Source organism: Sminthopsis crassicaudata, chromosome 2 (assembly GCF_048593235.1).
Source record: "Sminthopsis crassicaudata isolate SCR6 chromosome 2, ASM4859323v1, whole genome shotgun sequence".
Classification (NCBI taxonomy): domain Eukaryota; kingdom Metazoa; phylum Chordata; class Mammalia; order Dasyuromorphia; family Dasyuridae; genus Sminthopsis; species Sminthopsis crassicaudata.
The window spans coordinates 606,792,797-606,810,141 of record NC_133618.1 but is presented as its reverse complement, the minus strand read 5'-3'; the positions used below and the strand labels follow the sequence as shown (position 1 = coordinate 606,810,141).

At 37.8% G+C, this 17,345-nt stretch overlaps 1 protein-coding gene across 2 annotated transcripts in view; it reads left to right on the top strand.

Moving 5' to 3' along the window:
- Positions 1-17,345, top strand: part of MYOF (myoferlin) — a 151,313-nt gene that overhangs the window by 120,339 nt on the left and 13,629 nt on the right. For both annotated transcript variants that reach the window (XM_074295890.1, XM_074295889.1), the window contains 12 exons: positions 1,519-1,700; positions 1,818-1,976; positions 2,102-2,200; positions 3,850-4,011; positions 6,135-6,300; positions 7,862-7,938; positions 12,335-12,346; positions 13,943-14,041; positions 14,500-14,625; positions 15,756-15,911; positions 16,700-16,791; positions 17,093-17,263. In XM_074295890.1, the coding sequence (XP_074151991.1) occupies positions 1,519-1,700; positions 1,818-1,976; positions 2,102-2,200; positions 3,850-4,011; positions 6,135-6,300; positions 7,862-7,938; positions 12,335-12,346; positions 13,943-14,041; positions 14,500-14,625; positions 15,756-15,911; positions 16,700-16,791; positions 17,093-17,263 (1,501 nt within the window). The remainder of the gene's footprint in view (positions 1-1,518; positions 1,701-1,817; positions 1,977-2,101; positions 2,201-3,849; positions 4,012-6,134; positions 6,301-7,861; positions 7,939-12,334; positions 12,347-13,942; positions 14,042-14,499; positions 14,626-15,755; positions 15,912-16,699; positions 16,792-17,092; positions 17,264-17,345) is intronic.

Sequence of the window (17,345 nt, the reverse complement as noted above, 5' to 3'; positions counted from 1 at the left end):
TATATATATATATAAATCAAACATTTACTGATAATGAATCATAAAGAAATTTATTTATTTAAAACAATTCTTTGGGGGCAGCTAGTTGGTACCTTGGATAGAGCACCAGCCCTGAAGTCAGAAGGACCTGAGTTCAAATCTGGTCTCAGACACTTAACACTTCCTAGCTGTGGGACCCTGGGCAAGTCACTTAACCCCAATTGCCTCAGCCAAAAAAATTTATTAAAAAAAATTCTTTGGTATACATATAATTTTACCATTTGTTAAAGACAAAAGGAAATTTTCATGATAAAGAGATAAAGTACTTGTTTATTTTTAAATAAAAAATTAAATATTAATGGAATAATTAATACTTTTATTGTTGCCCAATTTTTCATAGCCCTCACCTTTACTTACTCCCCCCATATGAGGTAATAGCTCACAGTTTAAGAAGCTTTGCTCTAGAACTGATACTAAAAACATTTCTATATATTTCCACCAGAGGGTGCCCCATCACTGAAAATCAGAGGTAGAAATATGGCAACTACCCTACATACTAAAGATGTTCAGGGAAAAAAAAATGCTTCTGTTTTGTTCTCATACTAAAGATTACAGTGATTGTCTCCAGTCTGAGAAATTAGGACTATGGATTTAGAGCTGGAAGGGACTCTAGAGGTCATCTAATTCAAGGCACAGATACTGAAACTAGAGAATTTCTTAAATGACTTGTTCAAAGTCATGTCAGTACAAAGTAGAAGGACCAAGATTTGAACTCTGGTCTGCTGATTCTGAGTTCAGAGCTTTTTCTGCCTCACTATGCTCAAGGATGAAAGAAAGCTTTTTACTTATGTGATCAATATGCTTTCTCCTTGAGTTAACTGTTAAAAGAGATGTAGTCTAGCATTATGGAAAGGACATTGGACTTGGAGTCAAAGAACCAGGAGCAGAGCTTGGCTCTGCTACTTACTATTACCTTATCACCTACTACATTACCTTAAGCAAGTTCTGGGTCTCTGGTTTATATTTAAGATGCTTTCAGCTCTAAAACATTAATCTTAATAATTATGCAACATTGACTTTTGAGAGTAAGTATACATTAAAGAATGTATTTTTTTAATTTTTACAAATTTTAAATTTAATATTTTTTGAAATTTTTTTAATTTTTACAAATTTTAAATTTAATATTTTTTGAAATTTTGCTCAATAGGCAGAGTAGAAGAAGGAACAATTAGGTTTTTAAAAAGCTTGTTACTTGATAATAAAAGAAGAAATGATGGCACAGGAAAAACAAATTTGATTAGCTCAACCCAAGTGTTCTTGGCTCAATAGGTAGTTTGCTCTGTATGTATCAAGCTCCATCACATTCAAAGATCCACATATTAAAAAGACAGGACCCCACACCAATAGCCACCTTAGGAAGCATATAACTTCTCCAATCAATCTATCATTTATGTTACTTTTTAAGTAGTAGGAAAATATAGGGAAGGGTACTTTGGGCATCTAGGTCTTTGGTTCATTTATCCTGTTTATTTGTTTTAGATCCCTATGCTCATGTTTCATTCCTCCATCGAAGCAAAACAACTGAAATCATACATTCAACACTGAATCCAACATGGGACCAAACTATTATATTTGATGAAATTGAAATCTTTGGAGATCCACAAACCATAGTACAAAACCCACCCAAAGTTGTCATTGAACTCTTTGATAATGACCAAGTGGTAGGTCAACTGGAATTTCCCTAAGGATTGGGGGTAGGGGATGGAAATGGACATCTGAAATACTTTTATGTATTGTGTAATTTATGTATATATGTAATTTGGGGATTTTTTCCTCAGGGCAAAGATGAATTTTTAGGCCGAAGTTTTTGCTCCCCTGTGGTCAAGCTTAATCCAGAAGTAGACATCACCCCTAAGCTTCTTTGGCACCCAGTTAAAAATGGAGACAAAGCCTGTGGGGATGTACTTGTAACTGCTGAGCTTATTCTCAGAGATAAGGTAATTTATCAGTTTCCTGTTCCCTCCTTTCAGGGTGCTTGGGTGAAAACATTTATTTGTCTCCCCTGGAATGCTTTATTTGAAATGAAGGAACATAATTATTGTCACCATGTTTGCTTTATCAGGATGGCTCCAACCTTCCAATTCTCCCATCCCAGAGGGCCCCAAACCTCTACATGGTTCCTCAAGGAATTAGGCCTGTGGTTCAACTCACTGCTATTGAGGTACTTCTCTCTTCTCACTGAGTTGGGTTGATTAAAAGAATATGTTTACTTAGGATGGGAGGTGATGGTTCTGCTGAAATTTTTTATGCAGATTGACACCTGCTCTTTTAGAAAGCTGCCTAGAATACTGAGACATTAAATGACTTGAGCAGGGTCACATAGCAAATAAATGTTAGAGGAAGTCTAACAGGTCTCTCTGTGTCCCCTACACCTTAAAGTCTAAAATTCTAAATTTCATGTCTGAAAAAGAGCTGGGTCAAGAGTAAGTGCTAACAGAAGGTCTAGACCAGTGGTCCTCAAACTTTTTAAATAGGGCCAGTTCACTGTCCCTCAAACTGTTGGAGAGCTGGACTATAGTAAAAACAAAAGCTCACACTCTGTCTCCGCCCCTCAGCCCATTTTCCATAACCTGGCAGACTGCATCTGGCCCACGGGCCATAGTTTGAGAACCCCTAGTCTAGAGGGAGCCTCCAGCACAGGGCAAGAAACCTTAGTTGGAGGTCCAGCTCTGCCCAACTGGGTGATGTTGAACAGGTTGGTTGACTTTTCTCTGGCTCTGGTTTCTTCTTCTGTAAAGTGAGAGGGTTGAATTAAATGACCCCTAAGGTTTCAGGACTAAATGTATGTATTTCTGACGTAAGGAAAAACATTGATAAAACACTTACAAAATGAGAAGGCATTGAGAAGCTGCACTTTGTGCAGGGGAGAGATGTGGAAAGAAGAGGTAAGGGGATCCGTATCAATAGAAATTAAGGATTCATCAATGCACTGGAGAAAAGAATGTTGCATTACCCACCAGCCTTGTACAGAGTGCAGTACGGTTAGGGAATGAGCAGTTGTCTGGTTATTGTATGTGATCTGGGAGTGGAATCTGCTAGGGGACTGATGAGTAGCTAGGCCTGTCCAGAAATTTTCTCAGACACAAATTGTACTGAATAATCCAAAATGATGGTGGGGAAATAGGAAAAGGTGAGAAATGCTCATATCAGCAATCTGGGTGATGGAAGCAGAGGGAGGAAAAATAGAAGGAACGGGAAGATTTGTAGGAGTATCACAATGGCAACGGTACGTTGTAGACCATGGAAGCCGTCATATCCTGGCATGTTTGCCTAACCTAACGTAATCCTTGGATGTCCCCTTCTGACATACTTCCCAGGGGCTAAATAGCCCCTGCCCTGATCCAAGCAACTCTGACTCTACCATTTCAAAACTCTTCTCAATGACCAACTCATTTAACTCATGGGATCAAAGGATTTCTAAGGAGGCCCTCAGAAAACAGTGAGTCCAATTGATTGCCTCAAGAGGAAATTGAGATCCAGAGAAGGGAAGTGACATACTTGATGTCAAAGCCAGAACTAGAGCCCTATGCCTGAGGCTGCCCCTTAAAGTTCAAGAAAAATGTCCTTCCTTAAACAGAAAGCACCGGATTTAGGGGGTGGGCTCTTTTCTTGTACATATCCTCTGTGCTATTATTTCTTCAAATATTTTCATAGGCATTCTAAAAATATCTAAGCAGGATTAAAGTCTAAAGAACTCCCCATTTATAAATAAGCCATTCTGGGAATACTTTTTCCTTTTGAATATCACACTTGGTATGCTGACTTTCCTTCATTCCCTTAACAATTTTCCTATTTTTTTCTTTATTGTAGATTCTAGCTTGGGGTTTAAGAAACATGAAAAATTACCAGATGGCGTCTGTGACTTCACCAAGTCTTATCGTGGAGTGTGGAGGGGAAAGGGTAGAATCAGCAGTGATCAGAAACCTTAAGAAGTCGCCCAACTTTCCAAGTTCTGTTCTCTTCATGAAAGTGGTACTGTATCAACCCTCCCTCAGCTCCTTGAAATGAGATGTTTAATGTGCTCATAGTAAAATTATATTCACTATGGAAGCATATACATACTGAATATGGAAAAGATGTGAGGCAGTAGGGCAGAGAAGCTTAAGAGTTGGTTGATATTCCCATCTCTGACGCATATCCAGTGTATGACTCCTTGGAACGTCTTGGTACCTGGGAAATGCTCTAAGTCTACAAGTTGGGGGGAAGGTTGCCCCAGTCTATACTGAAAGGAGTTGTTCCCTAAGAACCCCCTACACTGATGAAAGCACAAACCTAGTTTGAAAAAAATGAGGAAAGAGCTATGGCTTTATCAGCTTTGGGAAGCCTGTTGTACTTCAGGACTCATATTACAATGGAATCCCTCCACCAGCACAAATCACAACCTATCTGTAGCTTAGATAAGACCCAGGAAGTTACCTGAGTCATATAAATGATAAATGACTTGCCCAGCATAACATAGACAGAAGCTGTCAAAGGCTGGATTCAATCCCAAAGCTTTTTCACTCTGAGCCCAGAACTCTGTCTACTAATGTCTGCCTGCCTCACATATATTAAGCATAATGTATTTTGCATACGTAAATATGTGGATTTAATATGTGGATATACACCCATGCATGCACACGTGTGTACATGGACATGCACACACAGATACCTCTGGCATTAAACAGCAAATAGAAAATGTAGGAATCTTACTGTTGAGCAATGTCTTTTTAATCTTAGGTTGACAGCTAGAAATTTCTTAGATATAATAAAAAATAACAGTAATATAATAGCTAACACACATTTTGCATATTGAATGTCATATATGTATTTCTTAAAATATATATATGTATATATGTATACACATACATATATACATATATATATACTTAATTCAGGAAACATTTAAATGCCTACTATACACAAAGTACAGTGTGGGGGAGAGATGTATGGATCGTTAAGCTGTCCTCATAGAGCTCATTGTTGAGTAGAAATACCTATTATTATACTCATGTTGCTCTTCTCAATTTTCAAAGTATTATATCCATCATCTCACTGAAGATTCACAATTAGCCTAGTAGATAGGCAGGACAGAAATTATGATTTTCATGTTATGGATGAGAAAACCAAAGTTAAGAGATATTAAGGAATTTGTCCATAACATGTAGTTAGTAAGTGACAAAGCCAAGGCATAAACTAAGCAGATGGTTGTTTTTGTTTTTATTCCAATTCACATTGCTTTTATCTAGAATAGGAACAGACTAGAATAGAATCCCGATAGTCATTACCACTGGAGAAATTAATATCCTCTTTATCTAAAAGATTTTCTCTCCAGTTGAAGAGCAGAACATAGGAAGTATTGAGTGAATTAATTCTAACAGTAATTGGACCTTGAAAGAATGATAAAGCTTTGAGAAGTCCTCCCTTCCAACTAGGTCCTGGTACTCTGCTTCTAGGATGCCCTAGGGCAGCTGCCCTACTTTTCCCATGGGAATTACATCAAGATCTTAAAAAAGGATATAGATTAGATCCATATAGATGACTGTATTTAGGTCTCAATAATCAGATGTAGTCCTAGTCTCAGCCTGAAATTCCTTTTTAAGTACATGTGATTATTATGGTATCTATGAACTCTTATCTCCTTTGAAAGTAATTTCTCAATAAGGCATGTAAATGTTCCTGTCTGTAGTAATGGACTTTCTTTAGCTACCTACGTGTCTTAGAGGGGAGAAACCAAAATTGAAGTCAGAGCAATAACTAGTACGGGGTATGTGGGGTTATGTTCCAAGGTGCTGCAAATTAGAGAGCAATAATAGCCCTTGCAGGCTTTTCAGCCCCATAGAAACTACTGCGCCTAGCAAATAGGAAGCTAGCAGGGAGCACTTTCCTCCCAATCCAACCCTTTCCACTTCAGCAGATAGATCGTTCGTGCTGTGTCTCAAGACTTTCACCAATGGGGCCTTGTGTTCCATTGTTTCTGTGGTCTCTTCAACTGAATTCATGCATGTTGCTTTGAGGTTTTTGGGGAAGTTGTCCCAAGGCATGGAAAATGTTAATTATCCCTCCGGTTAGATAGATCAAATTAAAGCAAAGTAATAAAACTGTTGATTTCACAGCTCTTGCCCAAAGAAGAATTGTACACTCCACCACTGGTCATTAAAGTGATAGACCATCGCCAATTTGGACGGAAGCCCATCGTGGGCCAGTGTACCATCGACCTTCTGGAACAGTTTCGTTGTGACCCTTATGCATTTAAGGAAGATGTTGCACCCCAACTAAAAGGTAAATGCCAACAGAATTTGGGGTTCACGCCAAGCCTCTCTTCCAGGAACCTCAGAGATTCCACATGCTTTCCCCTCCGTGTCGACCAAAACTCCGACAGGGAGAGGGGGAAGGAAAAATCCTTGCTCTCCCCTCTCATGGATGGGGAAGCATGTAGAAGCTAATTGATCTGTACATAATCACACAGCTTGTCAGTAGCAGGAGGTCAGGGGTCTTCTTCTAGACAACTCAGTCTCTAATTGCTTCCGCTCTTTTCTAAAGAAAGGGGAATTGCAAACTGATGGAGAGAATATTTACAGCAATAGGATTGTGACACCATTGAAGGGACTACACATAGGGTTTTGTGCTTGGAGAAACCTGATTTCTGTACCTTGAGGCTCCTTGTCCTTTAGCAGGCAGTAAGACATAGTAGAAAGAAGGTCATACTTGGAATTAGGAGAGATCTTGGTTCAGAGCCTTTCTTTGACACTTATTAACTGTGGGACTGTGGGCAAACATCTTTGAGTATTGAAGAAGCGAGGTGGGGCCACAGCGCACAGAGCACTGGGCCTAGAATCAGAAAGACCCAGGCTCAAATCCAGCTTCTGACATCACCAGCAAGTGTGACACTGGGCAAGTCACTTACCTTCTGACTGCCTCCGTTTCCTCAATCATGAAATAGGGAGATAATAATAGCTATCTCCCAGGGTTGTTGTGAAGATAAAATGAGAAACTATAAAGTGTTTTACAAACTCTAAAGCAGTAGTCTAAATCTTAAGTCTCAGTTATGACAATTGCCAAATGGGAATAGTAATGCCTTCAGGATTTATCTTAAATGATTGTTAGGTTCAAATAAGGTAATATATATGGATGGAATATAAAAGCTCTATAAATATCGGTTATTCCTAATAATTCCATGACAAGCATTTATTAAGAGCTTACTGTATGCCAGCTTCTAAGGCTACAAAGACAAAAACAAAAATATTCCTGGCCTCAAGGAGCTTATGATTATGATGATGTAATGAAGCAACTCCTATTTATAGAAACAAATCAAGAATATGGCAGCACAATTAATTTATTTCCCAAGCAAAATTTTCATAATAAAGCATCTTTTCTCTCCAGGAAATATTTTATGAATTTCTGTCATTAAGAGCTAAAACTATTTTTGATTTGTTTCTGATGCTATTATGCCATGACTATAATTAATACATCTTATTGCCCTTCTTATGACCAAAAAGGTCTGAGAGAGCAGTGTATAAAAGTGAAGAAGCAAATGAATAGGAGATAAGCCTCTGGGGAGCGCGGTGGGGTGGGGAAATGGAGATCTGAATGTACTTGTTCAAATTTGACATGGCCTGGTGTTAAAAGCTCATGCCCAAACATATATTTACTACAGTACTGCAGACACCCTGTCCTTGCTGCCAGATTTCCCCTTTTCTCCTGAGAGCAGCCCATCTGCCCAGTCTCCACAGGACCGTGACTTCCCAGCCATCCTTCCCTTTTCTCTCCCTCTCTGCCCACCATACTTTTTGGTCTTCGGACGACTATTGAGCCCATCTCTACACTGTGCATTGCTTTTTAGCTTCTATTTTGTCTGCCCCGCCTCACCGGGATGTGATTATTGAAGTAGAAGACACAAAGCCTTTGCTCTCAACTAAGGTAAGCATCTGCATTAGTCATCCTGTTCTTTGGTTTTGTCTGACTATGGCAAAAGCCACTTAGTAATCACATTTGTGAAAAATGGAAGCAGTTTTTGGGCATCATATAAAAAAGTTTTAAAGAATATAAGAGCAAAAAAATTAAAAAGCAAAAAGAGCAAAGAAATAAAAATAAAAAGGTATAGTGAACACAAGAGCAAAAAATGTCCAATCGGATGTGTTATGAGCACTGGATAAACAATCTTAGTAGTCAGCCTCAAAAAGTCAAGAGTTTTTGGATGGCCTCTTCTTGGAGACATTTGTTAAATTGAATTTGAATGTTAGAGAAGGGATTCATGAATCAAGCAGAGGCCGAATGAGAAAATTTGTTTGATTCCTTTCAGGAATTATTACAGAGGTTGGTAAATTCTACTGAGGCAAGCTAAGAATTGTTTTTACATTTTTAAACAAAGTTTTAAAAATGTAAAATCCATCCTTAGCTCAATGTCCATACAAAACAGGAGGAAAGAATTTAGCCCTCAGACTATAGTTTGCCAATCCCTAGTTTATAAGATAATTTGTTACATTAAAAAAAATGGAACAAGAAAAAACTATACTGATAATTGTGCTTAATGCAAAATTGTTTTGTATCTGTGAGACAGACATGTTATCTTTGGGGAGAGGAACAAGTCAATCAGAGTTGTGAGTTTCAAATATCTGAGCCAGATTTGAATTCAGGTTCTCCTAACTCCTGGTGTTCTACCTACCTAATTGTCCCATGCCACATCACTGCCCTGCTGCTTTTTAAAAAATTATTATATTTGGGGATTAAAACTTACTGTATTTAGTGAGGGGCAGCTAAATGACTCACTGTATAGTGCCAGGCCTGGAGTCAGGAGGACTCATCACTTGGAGTTCAAATCCGGCTTCAGCTCCTCACTAGTTGCTGACTCTGTCAAGTCACTTCATCCTGTTTTCCTCAGTTTCCTCATCTGTAAAATAATCTGGAAAAATAAAGACCCAACTATTCCAGTATCTTTGCCAAGAAAACCCTAAATATGGTCATGAAGAGTTGAACACAGCTGAAAGGACTGAATAATAATAACAACAACAAAGTTATTTGGGACTATAAAATTCATCAGGGTTTTACAGTGAAACAATGTAGAAAAAAGTGTTAAAACGAGCTATAGTCTGTTACTCTTTTGGCCCTCCCAAAATCATTTCTACTACTTCTAAAAGATTAAAAAGAAAAAAGTAAAAACTTATATTATGTTTCTCCTGAAAAATTCAAGGCCAAAAAATTGTCTTTGCTATGTAGAAATGTTCTGAAGAAGAAAGATTTCACCTATAATGAATACACATTGCATATTGTATCTTAATATATGGATCAGTACCAAAAAATTCACATTTCAAAAAAGTATTAAAAATGTACATTTGAGAACATATTAGAACAAACACTCTAAAATGTGTGAGTACACATACACACACACACACACACACACACACACACAGAGACATATTTTCCTATCTAAAGTATTTTAGTAGCCCTACCAGAATAAGCTTGATCTTTTACTACACTTATTTTATCCCCAATTAAACATTCTACATAGCCACCAAAGAAAAGGACAGGTCAGTCACCATATATACTATCCCCAAATTATGCCTGGAAAGTGGGAGCTGTGGGGGAACAGTCATACAGTCTTAGTATTCTTACAGTAGGACCTTTTATCCAGGGATTTTATCCCAGCCGTGGAAAAGATTCTCTTTAGAGCTGTGATTTACCACAGTTTTGACTACTCCATAGTTCTCAAATACTCTCAGAGCTAGAGGGGGGCTCAAAGGAAGTATAAGACACATCCCCATCAATGTTTCTTCTAATTTTTTTTTTGGAGTGTGAGTAGGTTGACCAGGCTAGTGTTGTCCCCAACAAGCTATATAAATTGAATAAGTATCAGTCTACTGACAAACATTTGTTAAACATCCCCTATGTGACTGATCCTGGAGAATGAAGAGAATTTATAGTGTTATAAATTTGGGAGGGTTAGTGTTGGGGAAGCCATCAGTTATTCACACCTTAGTGTGAATTAGTTTAATCAGACTGCTTTTCTAACACCTGCCTGAAGTGCAGTGAGGAAGTGGTAATTTTAATAGAGCAAAAAACAACAGTTGGGAGAAGCCACCTTAACAAAAATAACAGTCTAAAAATGACACCTATTATTCTGATTTGGGCAAAAGAGTCTAAATCCCAACTTTACCACTAATTTGCTATGTAATTTTAGACAAATCATTTAACCTCTCTGGGTTTTAGTTTGCTTACCTGTAAAATAGAAGAAATGAAACTAGTTAATTAGTTAAGCTAGTTTTTAAAAATGACTTTTAGGGGCTCTTCTAGCTCTCACGTTTGCAAAATGGTGGCTATAAATGTTTTGTTGGCGTTTGATCACAAGTCAAATGAATTAAGTGAAGCTCAGAAGCATCAATCAGATTGATTGGCTCATGGCCTTTTGACCATGAATATAATCACATATTCAGTTCAGATGAAATAAGTATGGACATATTGAGTGAATTAGATTGAGGCAAACTTTATTGATCCGAGGGGTCCTGAGCCTGCCTTTGTGCTCTGGGTAAGTAGAAGAAGTTTCACTCCTTCAGCCCACAAGATTTTTTGAAGTTCATCAGATTGGAAGACTTTGAACAGACATTTTTTTTAAATGGGATGAGAATGGGGTGGAAGGAGGTTTTGAGTCTTTCAGAGAACTGGGCTTACAAAGTGCCAGTCCAGTGATCCAATAGGACTCCAGTGTGGAAGATTCAATTATTACCTTCCCATTTCTAGTGTTTAAGCAGCATGTCCACAGCAATCAGCAAAATGGCTTCTACAAGAACAGTGCATGTATGTATGCTAAGAAAATGCATGAAGCTGACTGGGACAGGTGGGGTCTTGGGCTAAGGTTCTAATTTTCCTTGGGGGGGGAAGGGTTTCCTACAGGGAGATTTTGCATAAAAGATGCTTTTAAAATAAAATTGGTTGGTGATGTATGAATAAGGGAAGTTCCTATTTCTTGCAACACTATTATTCTTTCCACAGAAACATGATTGGCTATGATCAAACTAAGCACTTGCTGTTGTACATAAGCTAGTGTCTAATTTTGCTCACATGTGACTTAAGCAAATAGTGGATATTAGAACTCAAAAGCAACAAGAATAATTTGGGATAGTTTTTTTATATTTTCATTAAATAATGGATTTGTACTGTGGAAAAATAATTGTGTACAGTATCAATAAACCAATGATATATTTAACTGCATTTAGTAAACTGTTCGGAATGAAAGTTCAGAAAAAAAAATCTTTCTTTCCAAAATCTGTCATGATTTGATTGTAAATATGACTTCTATACATGTCCTAAAATATATGTATTTATCATTTTTCTATCAATATTCCTTCCTTCTTTCTTTCTTAATTTTGCTATAGTACTAAGCAAAATAAAACTTAAAGCTGAACCCAGGAAAGCCTAAAAATGATGCACATAACCAAAAAAAAATGTGTTCTCTCCTGATGACTTAATCAATGGCTGGTGGAGCTTGCAAACTTTTTTCCTCTAGCATCAGAAGTTAGCCTGAAGTTGAAATTACCAAGGATGCAGGAAGGAGAGTGCCTTTTCTCCAAGCTGTTCCTCAAAAGACTTAGTGCCATTGTTGTACTATTTGCAAAGGGCGGAACTAGTTATCCTGCTTCTTGTCTCCCACATGTGCTCAGTGAAGAAGATTCCATTATTAAAGAGTAGTGAAAGTGGAGGAATGTGACCAAATTGGGGGGGGGAGACCTGCTAGGTTAGCAAGTTCTTGGAAACATGAATCTCTATTCAAGATCACAAAAATACCCCTGTGAGATAGCATGAGAATAAGGAAAGAAGCAAAAGCAAACAGAAAACAGACCCAAAAAAAGCAGACAAGGAAGACAAGGCAATCACGCTTGGATCAGCAAAGATACAGGAGAGTTTTTGAAAGAGCAAAGAATAGACTCTTTTAGCAAAACCCTTTAGTAATCAGACTCAAAGGGTTCGGGATAGGGTCAAAGGAAAAGGAGGCCTTTTTCTTTCATTATAGGCTCATTGTGTGGGCAGGTGCTTTAAAACTGCATAATTCCATTAAAACTTGACACATATTCCTATAAACTTTTCATTTCAATAGGGGAATAATTCTGATCTAATTTCTAGTGTGGCAGAAAATAAGGTGCTACATTCTGAGATCATTTAAGGTAAAATGATTCAAAAGAATCCCTTCAGATATGCTGGAAATGGTAAACCTGAATGACAAGTAAATGTTTCCTTTTTTTTTAATCCAATGCTCTTCATATCTTCATCCTCATGTCATTTGTGTGGATCACTCTCCTGCTGTTGCACACGTATCTGTGATCAGCTAACTGAAAAGGTAATTCTTACCTACCTCTGCCATATTCTTTAGCATCTAGTGTCTGTTTGTAGTTGGTATGTGATGGAAGAACTTTTAAATCAGGGACTGGGTCATGCAGGTCATGGACCACACACAAATGTGAAATTCTCTATCCTGGGCACTCTGTTCTTGTTATTTCCCAACAGTCACAGATGCTGAGAGGCAAGTTGCACTCAGCAACATCACCCCATGTGGTACTTCCCTCAATAGGGGAAATTGAGCAATGGATAGGTCCATTGGGGAACTGTCATTTCTTTTTTAGTTGTTCTTTACAATGATTTTTATACTTTTGAAAAAAATTGCAGTCATCTATGTTCAAATTAAAATAAAAAAAATTAGATCATTTCTTTTCTCTTCCGCCCACTAGTGAAAAAAAAACAAAATCTTTGTTAATAAATATACACAATCAGACAAAACAAATTCCCTCACTGGGCTTGTCCAAAACATGCTGCTGCTTATTTAGTCCATCACCTCCCCACCAGGAGATGGATAGAATAATCATTTATGCAATAAGACTATTATTGAAAACAAAACAAAACAAAAAGCTACCACAACTTTGAAAGACTTAAGAACTCTAAATACAGTCATTCTTTGATATGTTTCCAAGACAGCAAAGAAAAATAACTCTTAAAAAAGCAGCCACATCTGATGATACATGACATTCCCCACCGGGTGCCTTCTCCATCCACTGAGAAAAATGGCATTTTTCATCCTATTCTGTAGAAGCAAAGCTGAACTTTGTGTTTAAATTAATATGTTTAATATTTAATATGTATGGGAATGCCTGCCATCTAGGGGAGGGGGTGGAGAGAAGGAGGGGGAAAATTCGGAACAGAAGGGAGTACAAGGGATAATGTTGTAAAAAAAAATTTACCTATGCATAAGTTATGATTATAAAAATTAATAAAAAAACTTAATATGTTCTACTTCTAAGTCTCTGACTCTATGAAATATCAAAGGATGAAAAATTAGAAAAACAAACAAACATGGTGAATGTGATCCAATCTGAACAAGACAGTTGACTGGGTATTGGAGGCACTAAAATTGCCCCCAACAGAGCACTGGCTATGATCAATAATTAGAAGTCCCTTTTGTGGTTCAGCCACAACACATGTAGGCATATCCTAAATGATATCTTTTTAACTGAAACTCCAAGTTTGTAAATGTCCATTTATGATTTGTACAAGATGGTGTAGTCTTAGAGTTAAGAAGATCGGGGTTCAAATTCTGCCTTCAGCAATTACTAGCTGTGTGATTCTGGGTAAATCACAACCTCTCTGAGCCTCAGTATTTTATCCATAAAATGGGGATAATAATGCCACCTACTTCACAGGATGGTTATATAGATTAAATGAGATAAGGTATGTAAAACACTTTGAAACTTTTGAGGCGCTTTGTAATGTGTAATAATATTGATAAACATGCTTTGATCTGCCTTGGTGGCTAGAATGCCTCTGCTGAAATCTCAAAATCTAGTCATATATTCTCAGAATTTGTTTTAAAAGAAGCTTAGGGTATGCATTAGAAACCCGAATTACCATTCAAGCTTTTCCACTTTGTGGGGATTATTTTTAGGAGGAAGAAGTTGTTGATTGGTGGAGCAAATTTTATGCTTCCATTGGAGAACCTGAAAAATGTGGAGAGTACATTCAGAAGGGATATGCCAGACTAAAGGTAACTTGGGGATGGCGCTTGCCTGAACAGCTTGGGGATTGAGGGATCACACCTGGGTCTAACAGAGATGGGCAGGTGGCTCCGTCAAAATGAAGAGAATACCTGTGCGTCTGGCCAGGAACGCAAGCAACGGAGGATAAATGGCATCCAGGGTCTGGGCAGAATGGGGGCACCTTGGCAGAGAACGCAGTCAGAAAGCTGGGACACATTTAAGAGGAAGATGATGAGTTCCATGTTGGACGTTTGAGCCAGAATATCAAAGTCAGTGGGTTTAACAGGCAGCAGGGATAGCGAGTATGCCAGTGTGCTGGTTTGTGGGTGCCAAAGAGTGGGGTCCCGGAGGATGGAGGGTCCCACTCTTCTAAAACTTTTCAGGGCACTGTTGAGAGAAAAGGCTCTACACACTGAATCAGTATGGTTTTCTTTGAACAACTAATTGGTTGTTGGTTACTTTTCAGGTATATAATTGTGAACTAGAGAATGTACCAGAGTTTAAGGGTCTGACAGACTTCTCGGATACCTTTAAGCTGTACAGAGGGAAGTCTGAAGAGAATGATGATCCTTCAGTGGTAGGAGAGTTTAAGGTAAGCAGAATGGTTAAACTGATCCTCTTTGGGTACAATGTTAGCTAACTTTAAGGCTCCCTTTTTCCTTTTTGATTCAGAAGAAAATACCTTAAATGCTTTGGGACACCTGAGTGCTTCTGTAACTAATGTCTCCTTTGTGTAGAGTTGTCAGGACATTTTATTTAATAACTGACCCCTGTGTGAACTAGATGTAATGTCAGCTGAATAAAATCTACAATTTTCAAGGGCTTTTCACAAGTTTGATTGGGTCACTGCCAGTGACTTTGCAGTAAGCTATTTAAGCGGCTGGGCTGACAGATGGGTTTGAACCAGAACTAAAGTCTGGCTCTGAGCCAAGGATATTGAAAAGAGCAACTTTAATGTAAGTGACATTTAAAAAATTATTTTATGCCTTTTAAATAACAAAAGCATCTGTCTACAATTATTTAAATTTTTAAAATTAATTCCAATTTTTAAAACTATCTAAAATAGTATATGTTACTCTTACTATGTTCCCTTGCTTTCTCTTTGTTTATCCTCCCTTTCTATATTTGCACAGAATAATCCTTTTACCTCTTGAACTGAATGGCCTTTTACTGACTTTTCCATCATGCTTTCAATTAGAACAATTCTTATTTTTCATCATGATTCCAAAGTAAATTTAGGATGGTAGCTCTTTCTCAATAGTAAACTGGATCATAAGACCATGGTCACTTCCTAGCTGCTTCAATAATAATAGTAATAATTATAAGCCCTTCTTATTTGAGTACATACAAGGGAGCTTCTGCAGCCAAAGTCATGTCTCTGATACATACTGACTGTGTGACCCTGGGTGAGTTCCTTACTCAAATACCCAAGCAATACTTAGACTATAAAATTGTAGAACAGAGGCAGACCTGATTCTGGGAATTTCCCTCATTGAGAGCTCCCTACCAAATGAAATGATAGATCCAATCTTCCCTTTCCTTCCAAATGTAAGCATCTTCTGATGATACCCTAAATGATGATCCCTAACAAAGCCTGCCACATCTATAATTTTCTCATGACTGTGACTTCAGACTTTCTCAGGAGATGAACCAGCATGGCCTAAATGTCGTACTGGTTGCATTGCCAGCTCTGATCTTGTGTTCTCCGTTTGTGTATTCCAGGGCTCCTTTAGGATCTATCCTCTGCCTGATGACCCCACCGTGCCTGCTCCTCCCAAGCAGTTTCGGGAATTACCTGATAGCATCCCCCAGGAATGCATAGTGAGGATTTATATCATTCGAGGCCTGGATCTCCAGCCTCAGGATAACAATGGCCTGGTGAGACTTTCATTTTGAAAATATCAAGAAGTCATTTTGGATAAAGAAAAGTACAGTAACTTTAATAAAATAGTTTGTCTTTTCTTTCATGGTGTCTTCTATTTCTAAGAGGAAAGGTACTAGAGCAACATCATTTATACACCAAGGCTGATTCTAGAATCCTACAAGATCTGAGCCAGACGAGCCTTAGAGTTCATCTAATCTCAGAGCCATAACTAGGAAATCTTTCGCAGGCACTGTCCTAAGCCTTGGAGCTTGGACGCTTGGAGCACCGGGATGCCAGGCTCTGTATCACTGAGGGAATAAAGCACAATCTCCTCCCTCCTGATTTAATGCCCAAGGCCAGACTCCTGATTTTCTTACTCTAATTATGGTTTCATCTAGTCTGGCCCTTCCTTTTATAAATGAGGAAACTGGTCCCCAGAGAAATAGGACAAATTATTGAACTAATTTACATGGCTAATTAGAGACAGAGCAAGAACTAGAACTCAGCTCTCTTAACTACTGTCTAATGTTTTTTCCACTACCCAGAGCTCCTTGAAAGATAAAGGAGTGACCCCCATGTTTCAGCATGGTACCAAGACATTAAGATAATTCAGCCAAAACATTAGTCAAATCTTTTTTTGAATACTGTATAGACAAAACAACCAGTTGATTATTTCTATTTTAAATCAGCTCTTCTAGTATTATGTAGATAAGCAGAATAACTGATCATACCAGCAAAATTAATATAAAATATTAAATAGCATGGTACCATCCAATAACATCTCATTTATTTTTCGCAACAGTGTGATCCTTATATAAAAATATCCCTGGCTAAAAAAGTCATTGAAGATCGAGACCACTACATTCCAAATACACTCAACCCAATTTTTGGAAGGTAATGTAAGATTTCTTTAAATTTGGGAATTAATAAATCCTGCTTCTTGCTGACTTTGTTTCACTTTGTGCTATACTATTGGTGGATTAATACAATAACATTTTAGCTTTAGCATTCTCCATCAGTCACTATAGAAGTACCACTCTGAGCTTCTTGAGGGCAAGAACTGCTTTTTTACCTTTTTTTTTTTTGTATCCCTAGTATTTAGCTTGGCCCATAGTAGATGCTTAATAATGTTTACTAAGTGTTCTACAAAATGCCTGGCAGGCAAATATTGACCATGCATTATTTGCTCTTTTAGGATGTATGAGCTGAACTGCTTCTTACCTCAAGAAAAAGACCTGAAAATTTCTGTCTATGATTATGATACTCTTACTCGTGATGAAAAAGTCGGAGAAACTATTATAGATCTAGAAAATCGCTTCCTTTCCCGATTTGGGTCCAATTGTGGCATAGCAGAGCAGTATTGCATGTAAGTTTCATAACCATGAAGCACTTTGGTTTTATAAAGTACACTTAGAGCACAAAAGGACTTACAATAGTCCTACAATCCT